Source organism: Ictidomys tridecemlineatus, chromosome 10, assembly GCF_052094955.1.
Source record: "Ictidomys tridecemlineatus isolate mIctTri1 chromosome 10, mIctTri1.hap1, whole genome shotgun sequence".
NCBI lineage: Eukaryota > Metazoa > Chordata > Mammalia > Rodentia > Sciuridae > Ictidomys > Ictidomys tridecemlineatus.
The window spans coordinates 133,530,707-133,552,983 of NC_135486.1; the positions used below are offsets into that span (position 1 = coordinate 133,530,707).

A 22,277-nucleotide genomic window follows, 5' to 3' on the forward strand; every position below is an offset into this window, starting at 1 on the left:
GGACAAGCACTTCTCTGTGAATCACCTGTATTTCTCATTTACCATCAACACCTGCCTCTGACAGATAGCATTAGCCCTAAGTCATACAAATAGTAAGTGGTTGAGCTAAGGTTAAAGGCGGCTTTGCGTGATTTCAAAGCCAGTTCTATCATCTTAATATAGTCCTAAATAGTGGGGCTTGCTGCAATTGTTGTAATGCAGGTAAAATTAAACCCCCAAGGGGAAAGCTTTGGGCTAAAATGAAGATCTGAATCTAATGTAACCAAATAGCAGCAGCGTAACTTTGAGCAAGATACTTCTTTCAACTAGCTTCTTCATCTGTAGGATAGGAATCATAAAGTGTTACCTAGCATGCAGTAAATAAAGAAGCCAGGTGTGGTAGCGCCCCTGTAATCCCAAGAGGCTGAGGCAGGAGAATTGCAAGTTCGAGGCCAACTTCAGCAATTTGGCAAAGCTCAAAACAACTTAGACCCTGTTTCAAAATAAAACATAAAAAGGACTGGAGACTAGTACCTCTGGGGTCAAGTGAAAAAATAAAATAAAAATAAAAACAATGAAAATAACTATCCGAATTGCAAAGTATAGGGAAAGGGGAAATACAAGGGAGTGATATTGGCCAAATTGTTATATCATGTGCATATACAAATATGTAACGAATCCCACCATTATGTTTAAGTATAATGTATAATGCACCAATTAAAAAACACCATACAGATAAAAAATAATTTAAAACTTGGTGATAACTTACTACAGAATTGGAAAGTGAAGACAAGAAAAGTGAAACATTTGGGCCAGGCCAGTGGCAGACCTATAATTTCAGCTAGTTGGGAGGTGCAGGGAGGAGGATCACAAGTTCAAGGGCAGCCTGGGCAACTTCAGACACTATCTTAAAAAATGAGATACGTGTCTGCAGAATATAGCTTAGTGGTAGAGCATTTGCCTAGCATATGTGACATCCTGAGTTCCATTGCCAGGACAGGGGAGGTGAGGCATTTTGGAATTGCAGACAACGCTTTGTGGGATTTGCCTGAATCTAATAGTTTTTCAAAGCTCCCAAGAGAAACTAGGGCCTAAGCAGAGTTAAGAACCACCATTATAAGCATGCCTCACAGAGGGAGACTCTGGCCCATCTTCTCCCATTCAGATCTTTTTTAAGTTGGTACCACAGAAGTGACATGAAGAAATGGAAGTCATCTTTGCCCTGAAAAGACTTTTCCGTTAAGAGCCTCATACTTAAGTACTTTCTCATGAGACAGCCACAACACCTATGATTAACTTTCACATGCATCAACCATAAAATCAGTTAGTCCCTTCCTGTTTTTAGAGGATCTTGCTCTGTTGTCCAGGCTGGTCTGGACATTTGCTCTTGAGTTCATCCTCCCATCTCAGACACACAAGTGCTAGGAAGACAGGCACTAGCCACCATGCCAGGCTTGAGCTATTCCTACTTTACAGCCTATTAAACATGAAGCTTGGAGATAGGCTAGGTAACTTGCTAAAGCCAAATGGCTGGTTAGAAAGGGAAGTCAGGTCAACATGACAGTTTATAATAGTCAATAGTCCATTCACACCAGCTACATGTAACATGTCAAAGTGCTTCATTGGACCTGCTCAAGCCTGCCACTCTCAGCTGTGCCAGCCCAAGAGAGCCATTGATTCTTATGCACCTGGAAGCCAACCTCACTAGGACATGCAATTTATTTCTGAATTCTCCCAATCATAATGGCAATTATTTTTCTCTTTAATATGAGGTCTTGCTGGGCACAGTGGTGCACACCTTTAATCCCAGTGGCTTGGGAGGCTGCGGCAAGAGGACTGCAAGTTCAGTTCCAACCTCAGCAACTAAGCAAAGCCCTAAGCATCTTAGACCCTGTCTCAAAAAACAAACAAACAAGTAACAGCAGGGCTGGGGATGTGGCTGCACCTCTAGATTCAATCCCCAGTAGAAGAAAAAAGAAAGAAAAAAAAAAAGTGAGGTCTCAGGAGCAATTTTTCAGTGCAAAAAAAAAAAAAAGATGTTTTAACACATCAGTTATTATAAACAAATGTACACAGGCATCAAAACATATGTGAGCAGTCTTTTTATTAAGGTACCCTCCCCTCTATTGACATAAGAATGAAAGTTCAAAATTAACCATGTAATTGTTTTATTTTCACAATGGACTTCTCAAACCCCTTTGACATTTAGCAAGATTTATATTTGTAAATATATCCTACTAGATTATAACTACTTCCCAAACCACTAGGACCCCAATTCCCATAAATTTCTGTGAATACAATTTTACTCATTTTATCCAGTATACAAAAATCTACCTTCTTGTCAGCAGTTTAAAAAAAGAGAACCTTAAGGTTCTCAAATGATTTTCCACCAAGTCACCAAAAGAAAATCACCAATATCCAAAACTTTTTAAAGCAATAAAAATCTTCTCTAAAAATATATTTACAGACAGAAATTCAAACTCTACATTGCCATCAATGTAATTATACAAGAGCATAGAAAGCCCTAGAAAAAAGGAAGTATTTCATTACAAAATATTTGTAATCAAGAAAATATTGTTGGCCTTTAAATAAATAGAAGTAGCAGAAAAATAAATATGCTTAAAAATGACCATCTTCACAATTACACAAAGAAATATACATATAAGGAACAATGGGAAAATACACTTGAGCTTCGCATAACCCTGGCGGTGCTTGCACAAGTTTGTCACAAGGAAAGGCTGTCTTAGACTCCCTCTCAGGGTTTAGTTATAAAAATATAAAAAGAAGTTTGCTAAGGAAAGGGCTTCCCCAAGGCTGAACACAGGGTAAGTGCAGCTGCAGTGGGTTCTGCAGGAGTAACTTCCAACTACTACTCAGTCTAGCTAGCAAACCACTCCAAAAAAAAAAAAAAAAAAAAAAAATCACTGAAAAATCTTTTTCCTATTTGGACCAAAAAAAAAAGCTCTAAAATAACTGACTGATGCTGGTCACAACTAGCTCAGTGTAACTGCTGCAGAAGGGAGTCAAAGGGTAAAATACCATGCTGTGCTTCACAAAAAGCAAAGCCACTTTCAGTCAACATGAACTGTATACTTACCTGAACCTCCATTTTCCTCTCAAATCCATTTCTGCACTGCACAGGTATGATGTCTTATTCTGTTTTTCTAAACCCACTCCTAGCCATTATGGGTCTCTGATGTCCCTGGAGATCTATGGTGGCAGCTCAACTCAGTATTCCAGCCCAACTCTGGCACCACTCATTTTTTGTCTGTCTCCTCTGACCCCACTCAACAACACAATGACAAGGAAGTGAACAGCGCAGCCAGTAAAGTCCCGTGGCTGCAGTCCTCAGAAAAACTTAAGTGAAGAAATTATTGGTTAAAACAGGTTGTGACCAATACAAAATTACACAAAATTACATCAAAAAGCTGCAGTACCCCAAAAATGTACACATTACACTAACGAGCAGTCTCCACCGTTTATCATTAACCCCTCTGTAAAATATTGCACATGATATTCTTTTCCTTTCATCTGTGAAGACAGTGAACAGAACCTGCCACCTCTGTTCAGATGATGAATGAAGTCTGGAATCAAAGTGCCATCCTGCAGCGTGTGCTCCAGCCAAGGTGACCCCCTGCGACAAGCCTGGGCACAGAGGACACCATGGGAAAGCAGTGCAGCTCAATCACAAATCCTTGAGGTGACAGGGGACTGGCCTGGCATGTACAGCACAGGAGGGGAGCCCACGCTACTAGAAGGACTTCGGAAATGGGCATCAAAGGAGCTCGGTGTGATCCCAATCACAGCATCATTCTGGGGCACTTCGCCTTTCAAAAAATCATCATCTTCATCTTCCTCCATCTCCTGTGTGAAAAACACACCATCAGTAAGATCACCAATGAGCCCTGACAAGCTTTCAAGAATTCCTTTCCAGGCTTGGGATGTGGCTCAAGTGGTGGCGCGCTCGCCTGGCATGCGTGCAGCCTGGGTTCGATCAGAACCACATACACCACAGCAAACAAAGATGTTGTGTCTGCCAAAAACTAAAAAAAAAAAAAAAAAAATTAAATTCTCTCTCTCTTTAAAAAAAAAAAAAGAATTCCTTTCCTGCCAGATTCAGTGTCATGCACCTGTAGCCCCAGCTACTTGGGTGACTGAGGCAGAAGGAGGGCTTGAGTCAGGAATTAGAGGACAAGCCTAGACAACATGGCAAGACCCCGAGTCAAGGAGGGAGGGAGAGAGGAGAGAGGGAAGGAGGAGAGAGGGAGGGAGGGAGGGAGGAGGGAGGGAGGGAGGGAGGGAGAGAACAAACTGCTTTCTCAGGAATGTGCTATTTCTGTAAGGATGAAGATAAATAATTCCAAAAGATTCCTCTGATGCACACTTCTTTATTAAAAACTACCCTCATAAGTGCTCAGAACATGTTGTAATTATTTGTCTAAAGTTGACTTTCAAACATTTTTACACTCAATGAGGACAGGGGAATAGGACATGACATTCTTGCTCAGTGTCACCACGCAGCTAACACGATGTGAATGAATGATCCACCCCCCAACTGCAAACTATAAAGAAAAAATAAATAAAATAAGCTTTCCAACGATTACTCATAAAAAAAGAAAATGGGCTAAAAATGGGTTATAGCTCAGTGGTCAAGTGCCTGCCCAACTCGCAGCAGGCCCTGGATTCAATCCCCAGCATGACAAAAATAAATAATTAATTTTACAAAGGGAGAGAGGTACATTAAAGCAGTCTTTAATGGAAATAAATGTGCTGCAAAGACAGTGACGTCATTTTTTTACTTGTTAAATACCTATGTTCTTGTCTGGCATTAATTGACCAGCTCCCCCTAATGGTTACTGGAGAACGTGCTCCAGATTAGCACAGTCAGCCCACATTCACCAAGGTCCACACAATTAATATAAACCTCTGGCATCATTTCAAAACACGGCAATTGCAAATTCTTACTCACTGGTAATAGCTAAGTGAGTGGTAAAGATTTAAATCAGTTCAGCTAATTTTCATTAACTACTTCTCAAAGTTAGTGTACGGAAGTATCTGGTCAAGAAACCAACTCTCTTTACAGAAAACCATAACCTGGGCCTGGAACTTTTATAAAGGCAGAATGAAAACAAATGTAATGTTTGTAAAGTGTAAACTGCTGTTTACCATGTGACTATGACCATAACCACAAAGGAAATTCCCAGAAAGAGTGCTGTATCATACACTCACCTTTCTAATGGGTTTCTTAAGCTCCTGCAGCTCCTCAGCACTAATGTCTTCCCATATCTGATAAATAGGATCAATGAATTTCTTTGATCTGTTAATAAGGATCACACACCAAAGGCCAGTTAAATACTTTAGCAAAAGTCAAAAGATATGCAGCCATTTTCTCACAAGATCTAGTCCCCAAAACCAAGAAGTAAAGATTATAGCTCAAATAACATTAAACTTCATCCATACATACGGAATTTTATACCTCTTATTTCTTTTATATTTCAAGAGAAATTGTTTCTAAACCATATGGACAATTTTTTTTTTTAATAATTACCTACTTTTTAGTTTTAGGTGGATATAATATCTTGATTTTACTTTTACATGGTGCTGAGGATCGAACCCAGTGCCTCACACATGCTAGGTGAGCACTCTGGCACTTGAGCCACAACCCCAGTCCTAGAAAATTATGTTTTAGTAACTCTAAATAAAAACAAAACTATAATACTCTGAAATTCTTTTTTAGATTCCTATAGTAACCTGAAAACCAAGTAGGAAAACCAACTAATCTGATTGCAGTCAACCAAGACTTGGGGGCCCAAACAATTCCAGATGGTTATGCTGCTAGTTGGGACTATTTAATAAGCAAAAGTCTTGCTTCCTTATCCAAACACAAAGCGAAGGCTGACTGGGATTTCCAGAACAGCCCATCTAGACACACCACTTGGCTTCTGTCCTGAGCAGCAGTATGAGCTGTGGTCTCTGGAGGAAGGAAGCAGTCAGCAGAAGAGATGAACCAGGAAAAGGCAGCCCCTCCCTTCCTGGCATCTCATCCAGGAAGGGATCCCCAGTCCCTTAACCAATTTAAAAAAAAAAATACAAACAAAAAGCCCCTGGACTCTGTCTACATCTGGGCCCCTACCAAGATGAAGAGCTACAGACACTGGTGAGCCTGTGAAACCCTCCAACACTCCAGGCATTCTCTACTTTGGGCCTGTGGAACATGTGTAAAGCGACCCTGAAGCCTAGCACCCAAATCGGGCCATCTAATGACAAAGCAACCCTAAATCCCACCCTTGGGAAAAGCAAACATCTCTAACATTTAAATTCACCACTGCCAGTGTCTCTGTTTGAGAGAACTTACCTCTTAAGCACACAAGGATCGAAGGGGAAGAAGGTATCGAGTGGGTTTGTGCAGGTCTGCACTGAGTCCCCTCCAGCTGTGCTTCTAATAATTGGTAGCATCTGGCGATTATTCCTCTCAATGATAGTGTAGCAGAAAACTAGCTGGTATTTACTGTGAACAACAAAACCAGAGACCACTGACATGCTAGAATTACTCTTGCATGGACGTGACGAGTGTGACCATTAAAATGACCAGAGCAAGATGCAGAACAGAACAAGTATAATAAAAAAAAAATAATAATAATAATACTTTTAGAATACAGCTCTCGGGCCTATTATTGACACATATGCTAAGGAAGAGACTATAGTAAACATCACTTAGAATGATTAGTTGGGCTTAGATTAACAGGTAGTACTAGGTTTGGCAAGCAAACAGTTCATATAATTAGTTTAAATAATTAGTTACATTAGATAAATGCCTTTATATTTTGAAAGAACTGAAGCTGGGCCTGGTAGCACAGAACTAAGAAAATTTGTGGGTGAAGGGGTGCACATCTGTAATACCCAGTCAGATGGGAGGCTGAGGCAGGAGGATCACTAAGTTCAAGGCTGGTCTGAGCAATTCAGGTAGACCTATGGCAACAAAGTGACATTCTACCTCAAATTTTAAAATAAAAAGTACTGGGCATAGCTCACAGGTCAAGTGTCCCTAGGTTCAATCCCTAGTACCAAAAGGCAAAAAAAATCAGGGGGTTGTTGAAGAGGGATTCCAGTACATTGAGGAATAGTAGTTGGCAATGGAGAGACAGAGCTGGCTTGACTGAAAGAAGGATGGCCATGGGATTGAATCATGGTCTCAGAAACTGCTAAGAGGGGCACAGGCACAGTGAGGACAGACAGAACCACCTGGTAACAGAAAAACAACAAGCCCATACGCTGTCAGTTTTTCTGGAAGTTATCTCTAAGTGACTTAGCATCCGTGCCATTCCTCCAAGGCGGGCTTAGCTCACTGTGGCCACTCTACTCCTACCTTGCAGCCCGCAGCGCTCACTCAGATAACCCCAGGTTCCAGGCGCCACAGCGACTTTAAGCAGCACACTCCTATTTCTATTCCGTCATCCACGGATAACCTTCCACTCCCTACTTGGTGACTTCTGTCCCTCCTGGACCCAGCCACCACATTTTGGGGTGTGTGACAAGGACTATGAGCACATACACCAGGACACACATGCAACAATGTTCCTATGTCATTCCCAATACTGAAAAACTAACAAATCTCTACAAAAACTTGATAAAAAAGCAATCACCAGAACAGCAGCTCAAATCTCTGACAGCTGTGGACCAGTGCAGACTCCCAGACACGGCCTGTATTTCAACCCCTGCTCTCAGGCTCTTATTCACTTGCCCCTGACCCTTGCTGCATGTGCCAACCCCAAACCCAGAGCTTCTGACCAGCTGCACCATCAGCTGCAGCCCTCTGCCCCCACGTCAAGAACATTCCAGAGACTGCTGCCTCTGCTTTACTTCCTCAGTCCACACCCTTCCAGCTGCTTCCTGCCTTCGGCAATGTGCAGAAACCTTTCAATGCTATTACTAATTGGGTTTTTTTATTCCTTTTCTAAACCTTCACTATGTTTGTGTGTGTGCGTGGTGCTGGGGATGGAGCACTCTGCCACCAGCCACATTCCAGTCCCACTACCAGTTTGCCATCTCAGGAGAGAGAAGAGACCTTGAACGAGGCTGAGGAATGACAAGAGAAGAGTCCTCACTGTTGAAGACTTCCAGCTTCCACCCTGCCTGAATACCCCCAGTAGATGCCAAAAGGCTGAATCACTTCCTCCCAGAAGCAGAGTCACTTAGTAAGTGGACAGAGGAGACAGGCTTCCTACATATTATTTTCTTCTTTCTTTTTGGTCCTGGGAATGAAGTCAGGGCTTTACACACATTAGGTAAGCACTCTGCCACTGAGCCCCACAGCTTGCACTGACATCCCAGCTCCACAACCTAGATACGTGACTTCAGGCAAGGAATTTACCCCATGCCCCCATCTCTCCAGTTACAAACGGGGGCTGGTGAGACAGTCACAGGGCGTTATGGGAGGACTAAATGAGTCCTATGTGAAGTGCGTGGACCTCTGTCTGGCACACAGTCAGAGATGCCAGAGTGACTAGGCCTGAGACAGCAGGTGCTTTTCTCACACAGTCGCCTCCTTTCTCTGGACACTTACCTTGTGTTCAGTTTATTTTTATTACTATTCCAGCTGTCACTCTACTACACATCTTTGGTTTGTACCTCTCTGCTTACTGGTTTCATTAATTACTTCAAAATGCCTATGCTGCTAGGTGCAGTGGCGCACACCTGTGATCCCAGCGGCTCAGGAGGCTGAGGCAGAAGATCACGAGTTCAAAGCCAGCCTCAGCAACAGTGAGGTGCTAAGCAACTCAGTGAGACCCTGTCTCTAAATAAAATACAAAATAGGGCTGAGGATGGGGCTCAGTGGCTGAGTGCCCCTGAGTGCAATCCCCAGTACAAAATAAAAAAGCCTATGTTTCTGTGGAGTTTATCTCTGAATAAAAAGTAGTAGCAACTACCAATGGCACCAAAATAGAAAAACAATAGCTACAATGCAATATTTCCTGCAAGAGCTGGGTTGTTGTTTTTGGAATGTTTTATTATTTCTAATTCTGAGAAATATAATAGAATTTACAATACTAATATGAACATAAATTTGGTTCTCACACCTTGTGTCAATCTCATACATTTATTGTTAAATAATTTCATAAAAGAGAGTGTAATTAACTTACTTTGTGATGGCTGCAAAAAAGTTAACCACTGATGGCAGGCAAATCTTCAGAGGGTTTAGCTGACTCATTACTATACGTTCAAAATTGAGACTTTGAAGGTACCTCAAACCTTTGATTTAAAAAAAAAGAAATTTAAGATACAAATATGACAGAAAAACTGAACTAACTTTAACAGCTCAAATCATCACACATGCTCAGTGGTAGAGCATGTTCTTCACATGAACAAGGCCCTGGGTTCAATCTGCAGCACTCAAGAAAAAACAATCTCAACAAGTTAAGTTATTTGCAGAAATAAAGGTAGACAGCCTCACAATGTGTGGCTCAGAAGAACACACCAGGTTGATAGCATCCATTCGTGCCTGAGGCCGCTTTTCTGAACAGCAGTTTTAAGCACCTGCTCCTAGTGGGCTGAGATAACAGGGCAATCTGGACTTCCTATATTTGTAAGCTCAGCATGTGCTGAGTTCATAGGGAGGGAAAAGACCTCGGGATCTGACTGCAGTTATAATCATGTTGGGCAACAAAACAAAACAGCAACCTCATTTTCAATTGCGTGTCTTAAATTATCAGTGAAGGTGAACAACATTTTCAGTATGCATTAGTTGTTGGTATTTTTTTTTACTTGGAATTAGTATAATTACAGGTGGTGGCACATGCCTGTAGTCCCGGCTACTCAGGAGGCAGAGGTGGGAGTACCACGTAGCAAGACCCTCATCTCAAGAAAAACAAAAAACCTTTCTGCTTAGTAAAATTCAGACTCCACATGTAGCATTTAAGAAGCAAGCAGACAAACTAGTGTTTACATATATTTTCTTAGGAGTTAATTATGGTTCAGATCTGGAATGTCCCACAAAGGCTCATGTGTTGAAGGCAGCAATGTTCTGATGTGGGGGTTTTAGGAAATGACTGGATCACAAGGGCTCTAATCTCGTCACTGGATTAATCCACTGATGAATTCATAATCTGTACAGACTACTGGGAAGTGGTAGAAACTTTGAATGGTAGGGCCTAATTGGTGGAAGTAGGTCACTGGGGGCATGCCCTGGAAGGGTATGTATTGTCCCCAGTTTCTCTGCTCCTCGGCTTCCATGAAGTAAGCTGCTTTCTTCCACCATGCCTTCCACCATGATGTTCCACCTCCTCAACCCCAAGCAATGGAACCAGCCAACCTTGAACTGAAACCTCTGAAACCAGGACCTAAAATAAATCTTTCCTTGTTTTTCTCAGGTATTTTCTCAGCTGAAAAGCTGACTAAGAGCCTCCCCTCACCTTTTGATGGTACCAGGAATTGAACCCAGAGGCACTACCACTGAGCTCAGTCTCTTTCATACTTTGAGATGGCATCTCACCAAGTTGTCCAGACTAACCTCAAACCTGTGAGCCTCCTGTCTCAGCATCTTGAGTAACTGGGATTACAGACATTTACAACCATGCCCAATTTTTTGTTCTGTTTTGGTTTGTTCCCACCCTCTCAAATCAAGATTCCTGGCATTTATTTATACAAAGAAAACCAAATTTTGAGTACCTTGTAATAAACCCCTATTGAATCTGGGGTGCTTTATCACTGAGCTATAACTGCAGTCCTTATTATTTTTTACTTTGAGAGAGTCTAAATTGCTGAGGCAACTTAATCCAGTGACAAGATTAGAGCCCTTGTGATCCAGTCATTTCCTAAAAGCCCCACATCAGAACATTGCTGCCTTCAACACATGAGCCTTTGTGGGACATTCCAAATCTGAACCATAATCAACTCCTAAGAAAATATATGTAAATACTATTTATTTTGTAATCATCTTGCCTCGGTCCTTAACAGAATTTTTTCAACATATATTTTGGTTAAAAAAAAAAAAAATTACAAGCCAAGCATGGTGGTGCATGCCTGTAATCCCAGCAGCTTGGGGGCTGAGGCACCAGGATCAAGAGTTCAAAGCCAGCCTTTGCAACAGTGAGGCACTAAGCAACTGGGTGAGACCCTGTCTCCAAATAAAATACAAAATACGACTGGGGATGTGGCTCAGTCAAGTGCCTGAGTTCAATCTACAGTACCAAAAAAAAAAAAAAATTACATAAATATAACATCATGGCTTTTAAGAAATATTTCCTCTCAAATCAAGATTCCTGCCAAAGAAAAAAAATTATACAAATTATACAAAAAAAAATTTATACAAAGAAAACCAAATTTTGATTACCTTGTAATAAACCCTAACTTTCTACTAGTTCACAACTAATTTTAACCCCTACATCCTTTTAAAAACAGGCAGGGTCTAAGTAGACATATGACAAACACAACAACATTCAAGTTTCAGCCGAGTGGTGATTCCCACCCAAGGAGACTATGCCCAGAGGACATGCGCAGTGCCCAGAGGTAGTTTTAACTGTCATCCTGGGGATGTGCAGGGAGTTGCTACTGACCCCAGCAGGTGGAGGTAAGGGGTGCTGCTACACAGTGCACAGGACAACCCCCGCAATGAAGGATTATGCCAAGACTGAGAAGCCCTGGTTTAAAGAAAATAGCTATAAAACTATTTAACTTTTTCATGAAAATAAACAAAACAGCCTAAACTGATTTACTGCCAATGATGCATACTCGCAAGCCACACCCTTTACTGGGTTGTTATAAGGACAAGGAAAGGGGGTGTCAGAAGTTTTGTGCAGGGCAGTGGCCCATCCCAAGCAGCCTCAATTCTGAAGATGACTTCCCATTTCACTGTCTTCGAGGCAGGAGTCTCAACCTCAAGTCCATTAACAGAAAAAAGGAGACTGAAGGGATTCTAGGGTCCTTTGAGCAACTTGAAATTATTTGTAACAATGTGAGTGCACATGCAGTTTTCCTAACCCATAGTTTTTACCAACATCTCCAAAAAGCAAAGTATCGTTTTCCTAAAGAGGGATTAAGTAATTAAGTAATCAAAATTTGGTTTTCTAAGAAAATCCAGTCTGAGACCATGGATCCCACATCACTGACCTTCCTTCAGGTTTCCACTTAAAAGCTGCTTGTGTCTAAAAACAAAAGTGTAGAATACAGCTTGGCAGGCTGAATAAAATGGTCCATGGAGAGCAACGTCACAAAAGGCCTTTGTTCCTGAATCCTGGTTATTTAGGTATATGTGCAGCCAGTTAACCAAAAGGTCCAGGCACGACTTTACAGTACTGGAGAAGAAAAGTTCAAGTCAACTTTACTTATTTCAGAAGAAAACTAGACTGACAAAAACCACACAACAGCCATTCATCACAAACCATGGAAACATCACAAACTCCTGTACATTATCTCCCACAGGTCAGGGATGTAGGTCAGTGGTAGAGCACTTGCCTGGCATGAAAAAAAACCCAGTTCTATCCCCAGGACCAGGGGAAACAGACCACCCATGTGCAGAGAGAAGCAGACGATAAAGGACGGGTGGGAAGGTAACGCTCCAATCACAAGGCAGAGCAGCAGCTGCCTTCCAGGAGAAACAGGGCCCTAAACACGTCTGAAGGGATGGAAGAGAGTTTCTCCTACTTAACTAAGAAGGGCTTCTAGGTGTGCTCTCAGGCCCTGGGGTGATATAGCCAAAGAATTGGCTCAAGCACCAACATCTCATAAGAGGAAGACAATCTGGTGCCCATGGGATTCTGATTAAGTCCTAAGATCAACAATTTAAGCCAGATTGCTCTTAATTTGTTGGGGAAAGATTTTTAGCAGCATCCTTGCCTAAGGATGTTTTCATGGATTATTTGAAGAAACTGGCCTCCTAGTTAGGTATTTGTATAACCTTTCCTCCCCGCCCCACCCAACTGCCTTTTATTTTTGGTGCTGGGGATTGAACCCAGGGAGTCTCACAGGCTCAGCACATGCTCAGTTACATTCCCAGCGCTTCCTACTGCCTTTCTAAAGGGTTCTTCTTCAGCTTCAACAGATACAATCTGAGTTGAAGTGCAAATGAAAAATAACAAAAAACCGGTGTCGTGGCGCACTGCTATAATTCTAGCAGCTCAGGAGGCTAAGGTAGGAGGATCTCAAGTTCAAAGCCAGCCTCAGCAGCTGACTGGGGCCCTAAGCAACTTAGTAACACCCTGTCTTACAAAAAATGAAAGGGTCGGGGATGTGGCTCAGTGCCCCTAGGTTCACTCCCCGGTACTTAAAAAAAAAAAAAAAAAAAGACAAACCTACAAGAGTGAAAATAGTATATGGCACTATGCTACCCATGAAGACAAATGGATTTCCGCATTCCAATGCAACCACACACAAAACCGTAACAAAAGCCTTGCAATATGGGGTTGCCATCTAAAACAGGAGGCACTTTACTCTGAAATTTGCCTTTTGAAAACATAAACAACTTGAACAGAATGGGGAAAACAGATTTTATTCATTTTAAATATAGACCCCCCCCCAAAAAAGACTTTTTTTTTACTCAAGACGATGCTATAATCTTTTTTAAAACATGGTATTAAAAAGCACATGGAAAATTAGGTTACTTACATAAGAGGAATAAATTTAGCTCTTGCCAAAAAGCTCCCAATATAATTTCCAGCAGCTTGCCTGATGATGGCAGGATTATTTGGATCCTGCAATTTTTTCCAAAGATGTTCCAAAAATGCTTCTGCAAATCCCTATAAAAAGAAAAGGTGTTGACCTTATCTTTTTTAAATGCTTAATATACTTTGGTTATCAGAATCCTCAGATTTTTACTTCACCAATGTGGAAAGAAAGTTCTGGTATCTCAGTTGTACTGCTAAATAATAAATACAATGATCATGGTTCCTAAGTTTTAAGCTAATGCTATTTAACACAGCTTAAAGAGCACCCTGGTGTTATTGATCCAATGGATCCCTCACTTAGCTAAGCATCAAAATCAACACTGAAGTGTCTGATGTGCTGGTTGCACCATGCCTATCAACCCAGCTACCTGGAAGGCAGAGGCAGGAAAATCACTTGAACCCAGGTAATTAAGGCCAGGCCAAACAACCTCTCGAGTAAGAAAGAAAAAGGAATCTATTCTGTGTGTATACATGCAGTAGGTTTGAGACAGGGCTTTGGAATCTGCACATTGTGAAAACTCTTCAAGTGAATCTAAGATGCTCAGCCAGACCTGGAAACCAGTGATAATCCACACTCCCTGGGATTCCCCATGGAAATTCCTCCTGAGCGTGCAAAGTACCCTTCCTGTCTCTCTGCCCACACTGACTTAATCATACACAGAAGTAAGGATTCAAGTACAGCTGGTGTTTGATTAATCATGCTAATTTTGGAAAAAAAGACTGACTAGTGCTGGGACTGTAGCTCAGTGGCACAGTGCTTGCCTTGCATGTGTGAGGCACTGAGTTCAACCCTCAACACCACATAAAATAAACAACAACAACAACAAAAAGACTGACTAAGCTTCTTAACAAAGAGCACAACCTCCAACTTCTCCCAAATAGCAAATAGCTCTTTTCTAAAGTTAGCAACACTCGGATTTGGGCGGATTTGGACAGACTGTTTTTAACGTTTTTACATATTTTACACTCTTGTAAGCAGCTACAAGAGTCTCCTGCATTTCCTTTGTCCTCCGAATAAGCCAAAAAAATTCTGGATTAAAAAGCTGGTTGGCTGATTGGAACCAGGTGTGGTAGTGTATGCCTATAATCCCAGCAACTGGGGAGGCTGAGGCAGGAGAATCAAAAGTGCAAGACTAGTCTAGGCAACTTAATAAGACCCTGTCTCAAAATAAAAAAATATAAAAAATCTGGAGATACAGCTATTAGAGCATATTATGTAGCTATATGAGCAATACATGTAGCTATGAGAGCAGTATTACAGCACCCCTGGAGTCAATCCCAAGCACCCCTCCGCCCACACATAAACAAAATTGGCTGGATCTAGATAGGTAGGACTCAATCATAAGAGGGAATAAAGGAAATAGTTATTCAATATCCCATATGAGATTTTAATAAAATGGAACGAACTAAAGGGAAGGGCACCACCTAGTGATCAAGCTAAGGATGACAGCTTCAGGATGACAGCAGCCAATTCCCTTTTCTTTCCAGATACTGAAAGGGGAATGCAATTTTATTTAAAAGTACTAGTAAACTGCACTCAAGGAAAAGAAATCCCTCATGGTCTTTCTGTACGCAATTTTAAAGGGAAAAACTGTGGGCAAGAATAAAATAATGTTAGTGACTTTTTTCACTCACCAATTTGAAGCTACAGAGGTAAAACATGAAAAACTGTACATGGCAGGAAGCATGAGTAGGCAGGAGGAGTTTGTCAAAGATAGTTACAAGATCGCGATATAAATCCTTTGTTTTGTTGTTATCAATCTTACCTGCAAAGAAAATTTGGCATTTCAGTTTCATGAATAAAAATTATTTTCAAGCTACCAGTTTCATTTGTCAAATTAAAAGGGAACGGAGGCGGGTTGTGGCTCAGCAATAGAGCATTCGCCTGGCATGTGAGGCCCTGGGTTCAATTCTCAGTACCACATAAAAATTAATAAAAAATAAAGGTACTGAGTCCAACTACAATTAAAAAATAAATAAATATTTTTTTAAAAAGATACCAATAAGAAATATAGCATTGTATCCAGGCATGGTGGAGCAAAGCTGTAATCCCAGCAGTCCTGGAGGCTGAGGCAGGAGTATCGCAAGTTCAAACTAGCCTCAGCAAAAGCAAGGCCCTAAGCAACTCAGTAAGACCCTATCTCTAAATAAAATACAAAATAGGGATGGAGATGTGGCTCAGTGGTCGAGTGTTCGTGAATTCAATACCCAGTACCAAAAAGTAACAGCAATAAACTAGTAGCAGAGTTAATTAGATTCAAGTCTGATTACGCACAGTTAAGTAAGCTTATTCTTAAATGTTAGCAAAACATAGGGACAAAAATTGTTCTTTATTAGCAAAATCTCCAGGCTGTTTCACGAGGGCAAGCAGCAAGATGATTTGTTCAGTACAGTCGCAAAACCTGGCATAATGGTACCAAGCAAAGACCCTCTAAACTCAGAATGTAATGTAAGCACCACACTGTGATAGCTACTACACCATTCTCACACATCTTGAGCAACTTGAGTGCTGACTGACCTCTGACTAAAACTGACCAAATTCCATATATCATCTTTTAATACATTAGTAAAAAGATCACAGGTTCCAAAGATAAGTTTTTTGTTTAAATATTTTTTTAGTTGTAATTGGACACAATACATTTATTTTATTTATTTTTATGTGGTGCTAAGGATTGAACACAGCACCTCACACATGCTAGGCAAGCACTCTACCGCTGAGCCACAACCTCAGCCCAAATGTAACTTTTTTTATAAATATTTTTAGTTGCAAATAGACCATTATTTTATTTACTTATATGTAGTGCTGACAATTGAACCAGCGCCTCATATATGCTAGGCAAGCTGCAGCCCTATGTTATATTCATCAGCAAGTAAGCTGATCTCTCTAAAACCTTCCTATCTGATAGCCTGAGAGATTTTTCTTATTTCTACAAAAAATGTATGGAAAACACCAGCACAGAGCCAGGTACATTAGCTATGGAAATTATCACAGTGGTTACCGTCCACATAGCAGACATCCTTGATGTAGGACAACAGCAAGGACAGCAGGATGTCCAAGCGTTCAGCTATAGGATGGACCATCTGGTCAAGCTGCTCTGGATGATCAGCCTTGGTCTGAGGTTGAGTTTCTTCATCTTCATCCTTAGAAGTAAAAATTGAATTAAAAAATTAAGGTTTTACTTAGAAAACCTTCACAGCGACTATTTCCTGTGAGAGAAAATGCAGACACCTTCCCAGGCATGGGCTCTCAGTCAGGGATGCAAGTCAAAAAACAGAAAGACCAGATCCAGAGCAGCAGCTGCTGATTATATCCCACTTATTTATTTAGGTGTTGGGATGGAACCCAAGGCCTCAGGAACAACCACAAAGAACTGGCCATGCAAACATCTGACTCCCCCAACTCATACTTCTGGTGCTAATATCTGGGTCCGATTTCCCAAATCAGGGTATCCACCTCATGCTGGTAGACGTGTTGTCTACCAAACTAACAGCTGTTTCCCTTCTTCAGCAGAAAAGTAGCCCAAGACCATGTCTGAGGACCAATAATTGACTGACTGATAGGCGGTCAGAAAGGGTCAGATCTGGTGTCAAGCTGGGACCAAACTCCAGGAGCAATTCCTACTTCAGATCAATTGGCAGGATGAGCTGCGGACACTTCCCGGGAGAGCCTGGCCTCACGGAGCCCCATCCTCACCCTGTCCTGCTCCTGACACTTCCCAAGAGGACCTGAACCCACCTCAACACCACCCCAGATTCCTGCTCTTCTATTTATCACTCCCTCACAGTGAGTGGTTCACAATAACACAATGAAAAAAATTTTAATGGATGGATGTGAAACCTATTTCATCAAATCCAAATTCAAATCCTTGGAAACAAACCAATTACCCCAGGCAGTAAACATGTGGTAACAAACTACTCAATGAAGGAACTGTTTCAGTTTTGCTAAATTATGTTAACTGTTTTAAACTAAACCCTTGAAAAAGTGAGACACTACTAGCTGTCTCTTCCCACATTCTGAAACAGTGAACTTCCCATGTCAGTTCTCATTAACAGAAATGCTGACCATATTAAACAATCCTTCTGTGGAATCTGTGGCACCACCAGTTTGAGCAGCTATTTCCTCAGCATCTTCGATATCCTGCCGGGATGCATTCACCTACATTATAACAACAAAAGACAATAAATGAAAGCATTCAAAATACATCTGAGGGCTGGAAGTTCCTCTGCTACATATACTTTAGAAGTATCTGTATGATAAATTGGTTTTTTTTTTTAGGGGTGGGGAGAGAGAGAGAGAGAGAGAGAATTTTTCTTTTAATATTTATTTTTTAGTTCTCAGCGGACACAACATCTTTGTTGGTATGTGGTGCTGAGGATCGAACCAGGGCCGCATGCATGCCAGGCGAGCGCGCTACCACTTGAGCCACATGCCCAGCCCAATAAATTGTTAAAACATAATAATGGAGCTGGGGTTGTGGCTCAGTGGTAGAATGCTTGCCTAGCATATGCGAGGCCCTGGGTTCGATCCTCAGCACCACATAAAAATAAATAAATAAAATAAAAGTATTGTGTCCAGCTACAACTGAAAATATTTTTTAAAAACCCACAATTATGGTATAGATCCATGAACTGATCTGGACTGTGAAGGAATTTAAGTGTCATACTCTAATATTATGCCAATACTAAATATTATAATCCAAGCTTCTTTCACTACATACTTGAATGAAATCAACATGAACTGCAATGTGACACATGCACTCTATCAGCCTCAACAAAATCAACATACGCATCTCTTTCTATGCTCTGGACACACATATTCCTTTCAGAACCATGTCGTGAATCACCTGAGCAAAAAAGGATAAGCTGCAAGCTCAAGTGAATGATTATTCTTCATACCTCACACATCCTGTTCAGCATACTACCCAAATCATGCTTTTTCAATGATCTGTGCCTGATACCTATAGACAATCTTCGTAATGTTCCTTCAGAATACACTAGAAAAAGACAACAGATTGGGGCTGGGGATGTGGCTCAAGCGGTAGCGCGCTCGCCTGGCATGCGTGCGGCCCGGGTTCCATCCTCAGCACCAAATACAAACAAAGATGTTGTGTCTGCCAAAAACTAAAAAATAAATATTAAAAAAATTAAAAAAAAAAAAAGACAACAGATTCCAAATGCACCTGAACAGTGAAGTAACCCCAGGGAAATGCTGCCAGCACACACAACTGCCAGCTCTTGCAAGACCTTACTTTGGTTTTGTTTTTCTACTATTTCTATTGGTACAATACAGTTATACATAATGATGGATTTGCTGTTAAATATACACACATGCAGTGTTAACAACACAATTTGACTAACATCACTTCCCAACATTTCTCCCCTCCCTCTCATCCTTGTACCCTTTAGTCCCTTTCCTCTACTGATCTCCCTTTGATTTTCATGAGATCTAACCCCCGACTTTTCTTTTTTTTTTTTTAAAGAGAGAGTGAGAGGAGAGAGGAGAGAGAGAGAGAGAGAGAGAGAGAGAGAGAGAATTTCCAACATTTATTTTTTAGTTCTCGGCGGACACAACATCTTTGTTGGTATGTGGTGCTGAGGATCGAACCCGGGCCGCACGCATGCCAGGCGAGCACGCTACCGCTTGAGCCACATCCCCAGCCCCCTGTATTTGGCAACTTTGTCAAGGATCAGGTGACTACAGATGGCTGGATCTGTCTGTCTTCTCTTCTATACCACTGAAGCCTCACTTTGTTCTGTCTCACCAAGGCAGCTGTCTTCCCCCCACTCACAGAGGTTTCTCACTGCCTTGCTTCCGCCCACCCACTTTCTCCTGGAACGGTCCTCGCTCTTCAGTGATGAGGCCCTCCAGAAGGCAGCAAAGACCTCCTGTTATCACAAATCAAGCACTTGCTTTGTTCAGTCTTCTTCAAAGGTCAGCATTATCATGGTGCCAACTGGACCCTTCCTTCTTCCAGATACCCCAGGTATCCATTCCCCCCTTCTATGGCCTTCCTCTCCTGGTCCTAACTGCATCACCCACAGGGGGTCCACCAGCACCCCTACACTCAGCTCCACCTGTCCAAAAGGGAACATAGATCCTCCAACTTCCTCCTCGTGATGTTTCTTTCTGTTACTAATGGTAACACCAAGATTCTGTCCTCTGAAGGATTTCCTTCCCATACCCTCTGCTTTCCCACTTCCAACTCGGTCTCAAGGACCAGTTCACCTTTCCTCCACAATACCACTAGAATCCACCTCTCCCGTTCACATTTTCTGCCTCTTATTACAGGTCTCCTCACAGTACTTTTACTTGTTTAGCATTGCAATTTGCCTCTTTTAAAAAAACTTCAAATGAAAAAAAAGGTATATAGAACCCCATTTCAACATTGCTTCCTCGGAAGGCCCTGCTGGGTGCCACCCCTCCGTATCAGGTACTCTAGTTCCTAACATGTGTGCTTCTTCCTATGTACTTTTCCCTTTGAGTGACTGTGTAAATGCCTTTCCTCCATCACTGTCCAGAACTCCCAGCACAGAGTTCACATATGTTAAGAGCAATGCAGCAAAGGATGGTGAAATTTGTAGATTCTTTTCCACTGCTGCCAACAAACAAAATATATCCAATATAAGAAAATCAAGAAAAAGTAGATTATTCAACACTTACATCCAACTTAAGCAGCTTTTCAATAATAAGCTCCAGAATTTCATGTCTCAAGGTTGGAAAATACACACTTATCCTTAGTAAGTTATGAACATAACACTCCTAAAAGGATAAAACAAAAAATACACATTTCAACAGAATGTTTATTATATAAGCAAAACATAAATTATATCTTTATATGTTTAAACACAAAATTATCTAATAATACAAAAATTTTACTGTTTCTATATTACATTCAGCATAATTTAATCACTCCAATTATTCCAAGTAAACTGAATCTATAATTTACATACTTTTACAGTGTTTTAAAAAAACTATCCTTTTTATAATGCATCTCATGTAATTTATACATTTATTGTACACAGCAGGCCAGGTGTGGTGGCACACACCTGTGAACCCAGCTACTTAGGAGTTTGAGACAGGAAGATTACAAGTTCAAGGTCAGACTGAGCAATTTAGTGAGACCTTGTCTCAAACTAAAAAATAAAAAGGGCTGGGGATGTAGCTCAGTGGTAAAGCACCCTGAGTTCACACCCCACTATACTGCGAAAAATAGAGTGTAAAACAGTTTTAATATACTCAGAGCTGTGTGATCATCACCATGTTCAATTTTGAAACATCACCCTAAACAGAAACCCCATGTCCTAGCAGTCCATCCTTAAGCAGCTACTTTCTATTAATTTGTGTATTCTAGATATTTCATATAAGTGGATTCATGTGGTCATCTGTAATGTTTTTAAGGTTCACTCATATTATAGCCTGTATTTATTTGCTGAATATTTTGTTGAACAGATCTAATATGTTTTGTGAATCTGTAAACATTAAAATTGTTTCTACTTTTAGGCTGTTGTGAATATAATGTTGCTATGAACATTCACATATAAGTTTACTTTTGGTAGACTTATTTTCATTTATCTTGGGTACACAGTGGAAACAATGAAGCCATATAGTAATTCTATATTTAACCTTCTGAAGAAATTACCAAGACTGTTTTCCACAGGACTGCACCATTTCAGTTTTCTAGCAATGGACGAGTTCCAGGTTCTACCTATCCTTACCGTTGCTTATTTCTGTGGTGGTCTTATCATGGCCATGCTAGCAGGCGTGAAGCAGTGCTGATCTACATTTCCCTGATGGGTAATGACGCTGAGCTTCTTTTCACTGTGTTGTAACTTGGGTTTTGTTTGCTTTTTTTTTTTTTTTTTTAATAGATAAAAATCCTTTATCAGATACCTGATTTGCAAATATTTTCTCCCATTATCTGGAGTGTTTTCTTATTTTCGTGAAAGCATCCTGTGAAGCAAACCATTAATTCGGAAGTCTAATTGATGAATTTTTTCTTTGTTGCTCATGCTTCAGACATCACATCCAGAAACTGTTGCCTGATTCAATGCCATGAAAACTTACACATGTTTTCTTCTAAGACCTTTCTGACTAGGTTTTGGTTTTCTTGCTTTTGTTTATGTTTGTTTTTTTATAAAACTAGGGACTGAACTCAGGGATGCTCTACCACTGAGCTACCTCCCCAGGCCTCTTTATTTTGATAGGGTCTCCCTGGGTTGCTAAAGCTGACCTCGAACTAGGGATCCTCCTACCTCACTCAGATTCCAGAGTAGCTGGGATTAGAGGCCTGCACCACCCACCCAACTTTCAAACAGTTTTGTTATTTTTAGGGCTCTTATCCATCTTCAGATTTTTTTATATGCTGATATCCATACATTTCATTCTTTTGCCTACGAATATCCAAATACATTAGCTCTAGTAGGTTTTTTTTAATGGATTCCTTAAAATCCACAAAAAGGTTATATTTAAGTTTTATTTCTTCCCTTTTTGGCCTTCCTTTTTTGGGGGAGGGGCAGTTCTGGGGATTGAACATAGAGGTGGCCTATCACTGAGCTACACATCCATCCCTTTTTTTAATTATTATCTTTTTGTAGTTGTAGATACACAACATGTCTTTATTTTCTTTTTTTTTTCTTTTA

At 40.9% G+C, this 22,277-nt stretch overlaps 1 protein-coding gene across 2 annotated transcripts in view; it reads right to left on the reverse strand.

Moving 5' to 3' along the window:
* Window positions 1–2,066: 2,066 nt before the first annotated feature.
* Rrn3 (RNA polymerase I transcription factor RRN3) overlaps window positions 2,067–22,277 on the reverse strand; it is a 33,499-nt gene continuing 13,288 nt past the window's right edge. For both annotated transcript variants that reach the window (XM_078024323.1, XM_005323689.5), the window contains exons 9-18: window positions 20,299–20,397; window positions 17,701–17,793; window positions 16,637–16,778; window positions 15,273–15,403; window positions 13,579–13,709; window positions 12,085–12,269; window positions 9,120–9,228; window positions 6,335–6,487; window positions 5,209–5,296; window positions 2,067–3,843 (exon numbers count right to left, since the gene is read on the reverse strand). In XM_078024323.1, coding sequence (XP_077880449.1) covers window positions 3,661–3,843; window positions 5,209–5,296; window positions 6,335–6,487; window positions 9,120–9,228; window positions 12,085–12,269; window positions 13,579–13,709; window positions 15,273–15,403; window positions 16,637–16,778; window positions 17,701–17,793; window positions 20,299–20,397 — 1,314 coding nt within the window. In that variant the 3' untranslated portion in view covers window positions 2,067–3,660. The remainder of the gene's footprint in view (window positions 3,844–5,208; window positions 5,297–6,334; window positions 6,488–9,119; window positions 9,229–12,084; window positions 12,270–13,578; window positions 13,710–15,272; window positions 15,404–16,636; window positions 16,779–17,700; window positions 17,794–20,298; window positions 20,398–22,277) is intronic.